Below are 13,574 nucleotides of genomic sequence, written 5' to 3'. Positions count from 1 at the left end.
ATTGACCATTCTGCCTGCTGCCAGCCCTGACCTCGGATTGTTACTGACCTGCATTTGCCTTATCCTTCTGTACCTTGCTTGATTGAAATTAACCCTTGCTGTGCTGTGCCGCTTTGAATAAACCTGATTCAAGGATATCTGGAGTTGGTTGTGGTTTGTGTGCCCAGGCGCATTACAGCAACAAATTCTTTACAACTCAAAAGTAAAACAATAGGAAAAGGAGGAAAAATGTTTCTGTTTTTTCTTCAAAAAACAAAATTTCCTGCAGATAAATGATAAAACCACAATATCAGAAATGTTGAAGGAGGCACATTTGTTTTACACTGAGCTTTTCCAAACTAAAGTTTTAGGCTCTACCTTCACCAGTGGGTGTCTGGACACCCTTAATTCACATTTTGTTGATCTAGATCAGGATGCTTTGTGTGCTGGCCTCGAGTAAAAAGAGGTATTCACTGTAGTACAAAGTTTTTCAAAGAACAAATGCCCAGGATTAGATGGACTCTTTTTGTCCATTTTTTTATTCTTTTTGTGTTTTTACTTTTTTTACTTCTATTTGTGGTTTTTGAAATTTTTACCGCTGGTGCCGTGCCCCATTTTTGGCTAGAATATAGTAAGAGTAAAGAAAGAAAAGACGACTTTTTTTAGGAATACAGAAAAAAAGGTTTTACTTCATAAAACTTTGTAATATATCCTCAACTAAGCATAGAGTTTCTAAAGTAGGAAACATATAGTGAACCAATGTTTACTAGGGTTTGTAAATCATGTCTCATTTGCTGACGCGTTTCGCTCAATTGCTTCCTCAGAGGATTTAATGACTCAAGCTAATTAGATAAACAAATACCGTATTTTCCGGCGTATAAGACGACTTTTTAACCCCGAAAAATCTGTGCCAAAGTCGGGGGTGGTCTTATACGCTAGGTACTTACCTGCAGCTTGCTTCACGTCCGGCGCGGTTGAGTCCAAGCGAGTCCTCCTGTGCAAACTGCACAGGAGAACGTGAGCCTGCACAGGAGGACGTGAGCCTGGATTGGCTTTCCAGTAGAGAGCCTGGATTGGCTCTCCAGTAGAGAGCCTGGATTGGCTCTCCAGTAGAGAGCCTGGATTGGCTCTCCAGTAGAGAGCCTGGATTGGCTCTCCAGTAGAGAGCCTGGATTGGCTCTCCAGTAGAGAGCCTGGATTGGCTCTCCAGTAGAGAGCCTGGATTGCCTCTCCACTAGAACACGCCCATTCATTAGGAAGGAACGGGCCCATTCATTCCTTAGAGAAGTGTGGAGCAGTGTAGGCTCCTCCTGTATCCCTCCTCCAATTACTAGTACTGTACTGTTCCTTCTGCCTCTCAGTTCTGGCACAATAGCGAGATCTGACAGGCAGAAGGAACAGTACAATACTGGGCGTAAAACACGACCCCCAACTGATTGGTTAGAGTGGTCCGCCAAATTAATTGGCAGACCACTCTAACCAATCAGTTGGGGGTCGTCTTATACGCCCAGTCGTCCTATAAGCCGGAAAATACGGTATATACAAAACACAATAATACACATATATAAAGATCTGATATTCACTGTTTGTGATAGAATGCAGAAAAGATAGTGTAATGTAAAGAAATGTGAGAAAGGTACTCTCATTAATTGAAACATGGCTTGGCAAGTATATTTAATTTGTACAGTAAAAGATCCTTTTTTGGTATATTACCTCTTATTTCAGTTAAAAGGTATAGTAACCTTGCTCCCCAAAAAGGGAGACTAGTCTAAACTGGAGAATTGGAGGCCCATTACTCTCCTTAACCTCCCTAGCGGTTCATTTCTTTCTGGTTTTATATGTCTAAAAGCGGTACATTGTTTTTCATGAAAATTTATTTATCAGTATATTATAATAGTATGAGTATAATAAAGTTTGAAACACAAAATCATGTAAAAATATTAAACTAAATATATATATATATAGTTATTTTGTATTGAATGAAATACAAATGGATTTTGAATTTCGCGCCCCGCCCCACCGGCAATGTACACACGCACCAACGTCACCGGGAACTCCCCCGGTGACTCATCATGTGCAGAAGATGCCGGAGGAAGAAGACAGGGATCGTGGAGATGGACAACACGGGATGCTGGTGGATCAGGTAGGGCTGTATTTACTATTACTTCCCATAGGAGTGTGACTACCGCTTTCAGCAACTTTTTTCTACCCCGAGTCACACTCGGGGTTACCGCTAGGGAAGTTATTATGGACTACAGATTTTTTGCAAAATTTCTTGTATGTCACATGAGGAAGGTTATTGCAAAGGTGATTCACTATGGTCAGGCCTGCGGAATTAATGGCCACAGTGCCCATGAAAATCCAAATCTAATTAAAGATGTGTTGTGGTACCAGCAGAATAGGAATCAAAGAGTTACCCTCCTTTCTCTGGATTTTCAGAAGGTCTTTGACTGGGTCTCTTATGAATATCTTCGGGAAGTGTTAAGCAAAATTAAATTTCTATTCTTGCTAATTTTTCAAATCTCCTCTTTGTACAGGATTGCCACCAGTCAAATTATGATAAATGACCACTCGTTGGACCCTGTTGGTTTGAATTCTAGAGGGAATTCTGGAGGAGTGTCCACTCCTGTTTCTGTTTCTCCAATTCGTTCATCTGTGCACTGAAACCCGTTGGAATGCATACGAAAGGACAAGGTAATAAGGGGTTATCCCCTTCTTGGGGGCAATTGGAATACTGCTAAATTAGCGGCCTATATGGATGATATGATTCTGTGTGAAACAGAGGCAGCTCAGAATAGGGCCATTCTCCAATCCAATCTTTTTTTAAATGGATCTGGTTTTAAACTAAACTTGAATAAATGCAGTTATCTAACATGTGGTGACCAGCAACAACAAGTCTATTTTGACAAGGATAGCAAGGGCACAACTGTAAAAATCTAAATTCAATAGAAAGTGGATTTCTGGAGCTTGAGGAATCTCACATTGGAGGGGAAAGTATTGATCAATAAATATGTTAATGCCTCTGATGATATATATCAGCTTAGTATACCCACCTAACAACCAAACCCTAAAAACCTTATTTAGGCCAGGTTTCATATTTTTTTGGAGCTCCACAGACGAAAAAATAAAAAGGGAAACAATCTATAAATATAAAGATAATGGAGGGAAAAATATACCAAACTTTAAAATGTTTCTGTGGAGTATTTTTTAGCTTCTGTAGTAAAAGCCTAAAAACCAAACAAAACAATTGGATTTACTATCTAAAGTATGCTTCCAGACATATTTTCAGAAAGAGGGGGTGGCATTGTTCCTTACAAACTGCAGCAATTCTAATTACTCCTACTAAACCAGCAAATGCGGCCCAGAGCATATTGCTACGATTGCATTATGCAGAGTACACTTCCGCAATTTGAGGGAACAATGGTATACATACGCCCGCTCTTGTACATGTACATTCTTACACAAGTGCTCTTACTATTTGTGCGCATGTTGCGGCTTCATATTCACTTGTGTGTGGCTTACAAGAGCAGAAAGCAAAGCAGAAGAGGTGTTTATCTACTATTAAGCAGTTCCCATTTAGTCAAGTAAGCACTCCTCTATCTCATCATCACCTCATGCATCATCTGCTACCCTTTACAATTGGCATAATAATACTAAATACCATCCTTATTTGTTTTTTAGTGCATTAGTGTACATGCGATGTGGGGCTTCCAATAGCAGCAATACAGCAATTATCAACCTACAGTACTACAACCTATTACCCTGCAAAAGAGAAAAGAGAGAATTTCATGGTATTGAGAAAGGTAGGTAAGCATTCCTAAGTGTTCTCTCTGAGGTTCCTTACAAGTTATCAACCATGGTTTAATAATTTAGTCGCTTTTTTCCTGGCTTGGCTTCCACAACATCTCGAAAGAAAACAGAACACAAAAAAAAGAAAAATTATGGATGAAGGAAGAGTGTTTAATGAAAAGTGGACAGATGAGTACTTTTTTGTTGAGTCGAACAATAAATGCTTAATTTGTGGATAATTTGTGCAAGTTTTTAAAGACTTTAATTTGCATCATATGCAAAAACATGTTGCCAAATTCTGTGTGTACCAAGGATTGTGTTGTAAGGACAAAATTGTGGAACTAAAGAAAAGTCTGTCTTGTCAACAAAATTCTTTTTTTAAAAAGTTACTACTCAGACAGACATCTATTGTAAAAACAAAATTATGTGATAGTATATTTATTAGCAAGAAAAAGCAAAACTTTTTACTGATGGTGAGTTTATTAGGCAACGTATAGAAAGTGTGGCAGATATATTGTGCCCTGAAGAAAGGAGATTTTTCAAGAATCAGTTTGTCTCACCAGACTATAGCTAGGCGAACAAAAATATATTGCAGAATCTGTTTAAAGATGTTTGAAATGTAAAGCTGCTAATTTTAAATATTATGCTTTGGCTATAGATGACAGCACTAATGCTACAGATACTGCTCAACTTGCCATTTTGATTAGAGGTATTGACAATGAATGACGGCCTCTTTATTGCTATTAAAACACACAAATAAATCCTGGGATTTACATGAAGCCGAAAAAGTATGTTAAAGTCCATTGTCAAGATATCTGGTTAATTATGATAGTGCCCCAGCGATGGTAGGTAAAAGGGAACTGTAAAATTATTACAAGAGGAATCAATTGCTGCTAGAAATTAATTTTTGATGAAGTATCATTGCATAGTACATCAAGAAAATTTAGGCACAAAAGCTTTAAAAATGGATGACGTCATGCAAATGAATAGGAATAGCCACAGGAATGAATCCCTTAAAAGTATGGATGCTGACGATGGCAACATCATTTACTTTCCTGAAGTTAGATGGCTAAGTCAAGGCCAAATGTTGAAAAGGTTTGATGATTTGCGAGATGAAATCAAGTCTTTTATGGTATCAAATGCAAAATTTGTGCCAGAACATGACAATGAAAACTGGCTTACAGATTTAGCATTTTTAGTGGATATGACCTATTTAAATGAGTTAAACATGCGTCTTCAAAGCAAAAACCAACTTGTCAATACAATGTTTCAAACCATAACAGCGTTCCAAATGAAACTGAAACTATGGCAAGATCAAATTAAACCAAACAACTTTATACCTTTTGACATATTAACCAAACATGGTCCTGTGAATGGTGAAAAATATGCAGCCTTGCTTTTTGATTTGACACATAAATTTGAAAACCAATTTCAAGATTTCTGTGAAAATAACCAATATTTTAGTATATTTACGACTCCATTTTCAGTCGATATAAACACGTTACCTGACAATTTTCATATGGAATGCATAGAGCTGCAATCTGATATTCAACTTAGGGAAAAATTTTATGTCTTATTACTGGACATTTATAGGTCTTATCGTCCAAGAGACAAATATCCCAATCATGCCTTACTCATGTCATTACTTTTTGGCAGCAGGTACATTTGCGAGCAGAGGCCTCGTAGGTAGTGCTGTCTGTCCGAGTGCTGGGTGTTTTGTAGGGGAAACAACTCTGCATTTATTCTGGAACTGTCAGTACTCCAGGCAGGTCTGGGTGGCCATAGGTCCTCTCTTGAAATTTCTGACAGGGCTTAGCAAATTGGATCATGGGGTAGTATTGTATGGTACTCTACAAGGGTTGTCCAAAAAGAAGAATAGAGTTGCATGGGCTATCATATATTGTGTTAAACTTGCTTTATGTAAAAAAGGAAACATCTTTCTGATTAAAGATAACTGCATCAGAGCAATAAATTATTAAGTATGCTTTAAGCAAAGTTTTTGAATTTTTTTTTTTATTGGATTGTAAAAAAAAGTGGCAGGACTAAAGCCCTAAGTACATGGTGTTTGTTTACTTGGAATGCTTTAATTGTATAATAATAAAGGTTGACCTGGATTGCAGAAATATTTATATGCAACAGCGTTTGTTGTGTTTATTTAAGTGCCATGTAAGATGTTTTTCTACTGTCTGGTACTATGCAAGATATGCTTTGTTTTTTTTTTGTTTTTTTTATTAATGCAATTTAATTCATACCTACCATATGGACTCTTAATTCTTATATATATATGGTTCCATATGATTTGGTTTTCCTGGATGAACTTTTTGGATAACTATTATTTAATTTTTGATGGATTTCACTCCAGACCTTGGAAAGAAGACATTTTTTGGTAATTTACTTTCTGGATTTCTGGATTTGACCTCGGCTTGTTACCTGACCTCACCTTGTCCACTGCCTGCCCTGACCTCGGCCTGTTATCTGATCTTGCCTTGTCTGCCGCCTACCCTGACCCTAGTCAGCCAACTACTCCCTTTGTTTTGGCCTGATCGCCATTCCTATGCTGAAGTCATCTTATCACTGTCACCTCCTGGTGGGGAGAGCCTGGGGGCTGCGACCTGGTGATCTCCTTGCAGCAAAGCAGCCCGGTGGCCACTCACTCCTTTCGGGGTGCACTGGTGAGGATCCGGGGGTCACATTGATTTCGCACCTCAGGTAATCTTGGGTCACTTACCAGGGGGAGTAAATCAGTAACAGTGAGGAAGAAGCGTGGTCAGATGAAGCCAAAGGTCAGCGCAGACGGCAATCAGGAGTAATCAGACAGAGCCAGGGTCGGTACACCAAGAAGTCAGTATCGGGATCAGGAAATGCTGACAGGAACCTGGAAGCAGATCCTTGGAAAACTCCTTGTTCAGGCAAGTTCCTGTTACCAGTCACTCCCCTTTATAGGGACTCTCAGGTGATGATTGGAGACCAGGTGACCTGCAGGCTTCCAAGCCACCAGAAGAGGGACTGCTAGAGAAGAGGCATTTCAGGTGGTGTTCACATCTCCTCCAGACAAACAAGCTAGAGGCCAGGGAAGGCAGCATGCAGGAGTAGTCAAGGGTCAAAGCCAGAATTGGCACAAAGGAAATCAGTAGTTGGAGATGCAGGCAATAGCAGGAACCTGGAACAGAGCCTAAGGGAACTCCTTGTTCAGGCAGCTTCCTGTTGCCAGTCACTTTCTTTTAAAGGGATGTGATAAATAAGGCCATGTGAACTGCAGACAACCTAACTCACCACCAGAGAGAGGAAGAAGTTCATACCCACTGTGGTTCAATGAAAAGTAATACCGAAGCTGCAAAATATACATAAATATACGATATACGTAGGACAGCAGATATTTCTGCTTGTAAAATGGTCACCATACAATCCACATCCAGGATGTCAGGGCAGCATTCAGGAGCAACAGGTGCAGGGGTAATCCAGTCTAATGTGTATGGACAATTAGCTCTGTAGTCAGGCAGAGCAGTTCAATGGTAGTCACTCCACACTATCAGTTCGTTAGTGTGAACTGATATTTGGCTCCATGTAAAAAAGATGGAGGGCAGGATATAAAATTGTGACTGTTGGATATATGGGGGGGTCGTCGCAGGCCAAGAACTGGCATACGCTTTTCTTTTTCTTTTTTTAAATTCAACAATTGGTTGTATTCAACAATTGGTATGAAAGCAATTGAAGTACCAGCAACTTTGCCCAAACTAGAACTTGTAGCTTCTGCTACTTGTAACTTTTTTTTTAAAGATACTCCTGCAATTACGTTTTAAAACCTTCAAGTAGGCGTACAACAACTGAAGAAAAGGAGAAGGCTGGTGCTGCCATGTTGTCTCTTATTAGCCTAGGATCTCATGCTTTGTTTTCTTCCATTTTTTTCAACCATGTTTTTTTCTGCATTGCTCTCACCAAGAACTGTGTTGGAGCTTCAAAAGTGTCTACAATTCCCTAATGTGCTATAGGCAGAGGTTGCAGAACACAAGGGTACTTCCAATACTGCCAGAAAAAAAAAACCAAAAAATTGTGTGGACCTGCATGCTTGGGGATAACACTAGCCTGTGTCTGTATTCTAGTGCTATTAAGTACCAGCTGCTCTATACTGTCCTTTTTCAAGTCTGAGGGAGAAGGGTAATATTCTGGACTCTTAGGGCTAATATGCAATGTATAAAAAATACCATATAGAAAGGAGAGGGTCTTTTCATGCAGCCTTGCGGACAACAATTTTAAGAGATTCTTTCACCACTGGCATAGTACCAAGGGATTGATGTAAGACCAATGGTATATCTATCTTTAAAAAGGAGGAAAAGTCTTTACTAAATTATAGACCAGTAAATGTAACTTCTATAGTTGGAAAGATACTAGAAAGATACTAGAAGTTATTGAACAAATATTCTCTACTAATTTTTATGAAGTAGTAAGTAAGTGAGTACAGAGAAGCAGTTGATATAGTATACTTAGACTTTGCAAAAGCATTTGGCACAGTACCCCACAGACAGGTAATGTGCAAGTTTAGGTCTATAGGCTTATATATATAGGTATATATATATAAGTATATATATATAGGTCTATATTCAATTTGTAAATGGTGTGGGATTACCAATAGCATTGGAATGTCAGTATGGCTTAGTGCAGTGTTTGTCTTCTAAAACTCCTGGCAACATAATGCTGCCTGACTAAATTGCACACCTGTACTTAACCTCCACAGTTGAAAACCCAGACATAAATCTGGTGGACGGGGGAAACCCTTTCATTCTTTTTTCTGGTCAGGCTCCAGAACTCTGACAATCCGGCTTTCCACAAACCAAAATAAAAAGCCAGACATTACACACATCTCCTGGAACCCTAAGAAAAATAATATTATTTTCTGGTTGGTACATACACCTAGCACTTTCTGCACAAGGTTTTTTGAGACTGTCACAATGGATAGAGAACTGGTTTAAAGGCTGTATTCCCGAGAATAGTGATTAATGGTTCATACTCTGAAAGGCCTAAGGTTGTACCAGGAGTTCAGTGTGTAGACTCTAACTTTTAAAAATATGTGTAAATTATAAAGAATTTAAGATTAAAAGTACCATTTCTGTGTTTGCAGATGATTTATTGAATAATGTACTTACAAGATGTCTCTAGTCCACAAGCAGACTTGGATGCACTGTTTGATTGGGCAGCTAAGTGGCAAATGATATTTAATATTGCTAAATGTAGTTGCACTTGGGCTAGCAACATGCATACTTCATACAGGAAAAAAGTTTGAGGAGTCTAACATGGAGAAGGATCAGGGTGTTTTGGTAGATCAATAGAATGCCTAAACCATGCAATACCCACAACAATTTCTAACATAAGAAAAATACTTTCTTGTTTTAAAGGAGGTATAGACTGCAGAGATGGAGACATAATCCTGTCCCTGTACAAAGCATTAGTCTGACCTCATCTGGAATATGCAGTCCAGCTTTGGGCACCAGTTCCCAAAAAGGATATTACAGAACTGGAGAGAGTGCAGAAAAGGGCAACAAAACTTATGAAAAGCATGAAGGAACTTAACTATGAAGAAAGATTTGTTGAACGGATTTAATTCTCCCTTGGGAGAAGGCGTTTAAGTTGGGCTTTGATCACTTATTTAAATTTAAAAAAAAGTTGCATATAGAAATTTTGCTCAGAAATTTTAAGGGGTATTGCAAAGGACAAGGGGCACTCTGTATCTCGACAAGTAGTTTAATCTCCATCTGTGGCATTTTTGTATACTGACTAGGTACACAATACCACCTTGTGTGTTCAATATATTTTATTTGGTCTGCTTTAATTATGTTCATTGTTTTTTTGCACAGCCAGGAGGCACAAAGGATGAAGGAACTTTGTCAGATTTATTCGGTCTACATTTTGCTTACACCTATTGATGTAAACACAGTTGGAATTATAATACCTTATTCAATATTTTACTGTAATAATACTTACATCTTTAAGGCATCCCATAAAATTGTTACTGACAGGGGAACCTGGGAGATCAGCTGTATTTGGACTACCCCCGATATAAAAGAAGTCATCACTTCCCAGCATAGTGTAGTCTTCTTGGGTGTAACCAGTTGAAGTGAGAATCCCGTCAACTGAAATAGTGACCTGTAAATCAAAAAACACAGCAGACAAAAGGAAAGAGAATGGGAGAGACAGAAAGAAAAAGAAAGAGTAGGGAATTAAGAGACAGACAGATCAAGAGAAAGAAGGTGGGGAAGAGGGAAAGGGGGGTAAAAAGACAAAAATTAGGCACAGGCAATCAAAGCTGTTGATATCTCACCATTTTCATGTCTGTTCTGTTTCTGAGGCAAGACCAGCTCATCACCAAAGAAGGAAAGAACAAAGGATCGTTTAAAAGAATGGTATCAAGTTTAAGGATTGGAGAAAAAAGCCACTGGGTATGGAAAACTGTAAATGTGAAGCATAGGTATAAAAGAAGATAGTAGAGTGAAAGGTAGAGAAAAGTAAGGGGGGATAAAGAATGCGATAGGGAATCGAATTCTATTGTGAGGCTTTTTGGGCGTCAGATGTAAAAGGGATTTTTTTTTATCTACACAGCTCCAAAGATCAAAAGTGGCGATATCCACAATAATTTCTAATTTCAGGTTTCTTTGACTGTCTATATCACTGGCTGTTTTTTGGGACATAACTCTTCATTGATTTGACCAAATATTCACATTGGCTTGTTCCTCAGATTATTCTTGAGATGAATTCTTTCCAAAACATCAGCAGGTGTTTTGGAAAGTTTCATATTACATTTTTAAACACCTTACTTTCAAATGTTTTTGAATGTTTCATTTCTTTTTTATTACTTAAACTACTTCTGTTTTACATGCTGGAAGACTCATGTGACTGATTAAAGATTGTCACTGCTTTGAAATTTATTTCCTGTTGTTTATAGCAATTGTTGCCCACCTTTGTCATAACATACCTGCTGTTAAATGTAACAATAAATACCAAAATAATAATTTCATTTTAGTAAAGTCATTATAATGTAGTTTCCAAAAGCATTTAAGCTATCCAAAATTAAAATATACTGTACTGTAAAGTTACTTTGAAACACACTTTGAACCACAGCCAATTTTTTTGGAAAGAATGATTTACTAAATATGCTTGTTTTAAACATAGAAATTATTTAATGTCTAACTCCAGCCACAAATAAAATTATAATAAAATGCAGCTCTCACCTTATTTAGCAGCAATCCACCAGTTTCTTTTTTTCTTTCTTGGCACATTATCGTTTATTTCCGGTTTCAGAGCAGGCTGTAAATACATGCAGGGAGCAGGTTGCCTTTGGAGAAGAACAGTTACTTTTGCCAGCTCCCTGCATGCTGGGTGACCGTCACCTTAACAACTCCTGGTAGCTGTACAATTTAGCCTATCAACTAAATTCCCAGTATGACCCTTCTTAGCTTCTCCTCACCCTGTTGGGCACCTTACACTACTAAGAAAATGTTATAGAGCGTCTTTTCTTCCATCATCTGTAACAACATACATTTTGTCTTTTGTTAAAGTCTCAAGGTCTGAAAGTGCAGAAACCTATAGACTGGTGCACCATTAAAAAAATAGATAAATAAGTTTACAGAGGAGGATAAGGAGGCATTGCTTTATTACATATTTTTTACCTAAAGATGTACTTTATGAGAAAGAAAAATAAATATCTTTTGAACGGCCAGACATTGAATAATTCAAACCTTTGCTGGGCTAGAGTACCTAATATTTATTTAGTAAATCACCTCCTTTGACTGAGAACACCATAACTTGGCAATACAGTATTTTTTTGTTATAATCTTCCATTTGTTGTTACTGCCATTCAGTTCCAGTTCTGAGTCTCTGTCTCAAAAGGAAAATTTTCACAATACAGTTTTACAGTATATTATAGCGTAAATTTTATTGGAAAGAACATAGTGGGTACTATTATGTGGAGTTCTGTTATGGTTGTATTGTCATGTGGGGCTTGAATCATCGAGACATTCGAGTGACCTACTTTTAGTACACCTTCAAATGTAGGTAAGAATATGTTCACAGCCTTGTTGTGTTTATATATGTCATTTTGCAGCCACTGTTAGTACCACATGGACATGCAGTTAGCATAAAAAGTAACACTGTGCTGGTGTTTTTGTTTTAAGCGTCATCTATTCCTCACAACTCAACCTAAACAAACTACACTCACATTAACATGTAATAAAACAGAATATTAAAGCCACCCAATTTACATGTCAATAAAGTAGTTTACTGTTACCAGAGTGTAAAAAAAATCTCCTGCACTGTTGACATAAGTTGTAAGTACTGAGAGTAAATATATTTTCTTGATAGATTTGATTTTTATAAAGAAGCATAACATTTTCTGTGGTTGTTAAAGCAAAATATGGGGTGGTTTATCCCCATCTACTTAGCAGGTACAAAGGTTACATTTGTTATATAAAAATATATTAGTATTCTGCTTTAATGGATACCAAAATGTATGCAAAACATGACCATGGGTCCATGTAAACTAAGTATATAAAGAGTATACGATGCTCTACAATTATTTATAAGGTTACTGAGGTCTTTCAGGTTTTTTGTTTTTAATTTCAAAGTTCCACACACCATATACTAGGTGGTCATTTATTAAGATTAAGTGAACATATCACCAATACAATACTTTTGTGTGTTAGGATAATTTAATAGTAACATAATAAATATTTCCCCCACTTTTAAGGTTTTCATCACAGTAAGAAAGATTAATCCTGCAGCCTCTTTGGATACCTGTCACATATCCCAAGGGGATGTGGGATTCTACACAGGACACTTGGTCATATACTTGTGAGGGATGATCCTGTAACCAATCTTTCAGATGCCCAGAGCAAGAATAATTCTTCCACAGCTAGTATATGTGACATAGGTCTATCAGGAGGCTGTAGAATGACCTATTAATATTTCTCACTGCAGGAAGAACCCATTAAATAGAAAAGATTTATTCAAAAATTAAACAGTTGAATGATCCAATATTCAATTTTTGGTGATTGATCCTCTATAATTGGTGATTGGTCTTGGCATCAGTAAAACATATTTAAAGTGCATGTTTTAGTCTAAAAAAAATAAAGAAATTACAGAAAAATACCTCATAATGTGCCTATAGTTTATTGTGCTCCTAACTAACTGAGATAATTAATAAATACATTTGTTGATCTAATTCTTGAGAAGCATCAGCTGCCCTGTCTGCTAGACTATTTCCACCTATCCTACCTTTTGTTGTCCCTCTCCACATGCATGCATTTTTTCTTTCTCAATAAACCAATGCAGCCTTGATTTACAAGGCCATGCCCACACACTGTATGAAGGGACACCGCTAAGAGACTTAACTCACAGAAGTTGCCCCTGCAATAATTTTAAAAGTTTGGTGATTATTATTAAATGCAGTATACTTGCTAATGTATTTGCTGATCATACAGAAGGTATGATAAGGCCATAAAGAACCAAGAAGGTATCTGGTAAACAAAAGAACAGCATGACACTGTTAAAAAGAGACTGTCTTCACTGTTGATAAAGTGTTAAAATATGTTATCCATGCTAGGATGCATGATTGTGTAATTGTGGGCTGTTTATCATCGTTGCAACGGTGGTTCTTCATGCACATAGGGCCATAGGTAAAAAGCAATTTTTAAGCAAATTGTATTCAGTTTTCTATAATAAAGGGTACACTTATTGTTTTTTGAATAGATGGTTTTTGATCCTGTACATGTGATAAAATGTAAATAACCTTTATTTAAAAGTCAATGCTTTACTACTTT

At 37.5% G+C, this 13,574-nt stretch overlaps 1 protein-coding gene across 1 annotated transcript in view; it reads right to left on the bottom strand.

The window, feature by feature from the left end:
• LOC140338515 (neurexin-2-like) overlaps positions 1-13,574 on the bottom strand; it is a 346,284-nt gene that overhangs the window by 111,567 nt on the left and 221,143 nt on the right. The window contains exon 8 of the mRNA XM_072422758.1: positions 9,745-9,906. Coding sequence (XP_072278859.1) covers positions 9,745-9,906 — 162 coding nt within the window. The remainder of the gene's footprint in view (positions 1-9,744; positions 9,907-13,574) is intronic.

Source organism: Pyxicephalus adspersus, chromosome 9, assembly GCF_032062135.1.
Source record: "Pyxicephalus adspersus chromosome 9, UCB_Pads_2.0, whole genome shotgun sequence".
Taxonomy (NCBI): Eukaryota; Metazoa; Chordata; class Amphibia; order Anura; family Pyxicephalidae; genus Pyxicephalus; species Pyxicephalus adspersus.
The sequence above is the reverse complement of the archived record's forward strand: the minus strand, read 5'-3'. Positions and strand labels throughout refer to the sequence as shown.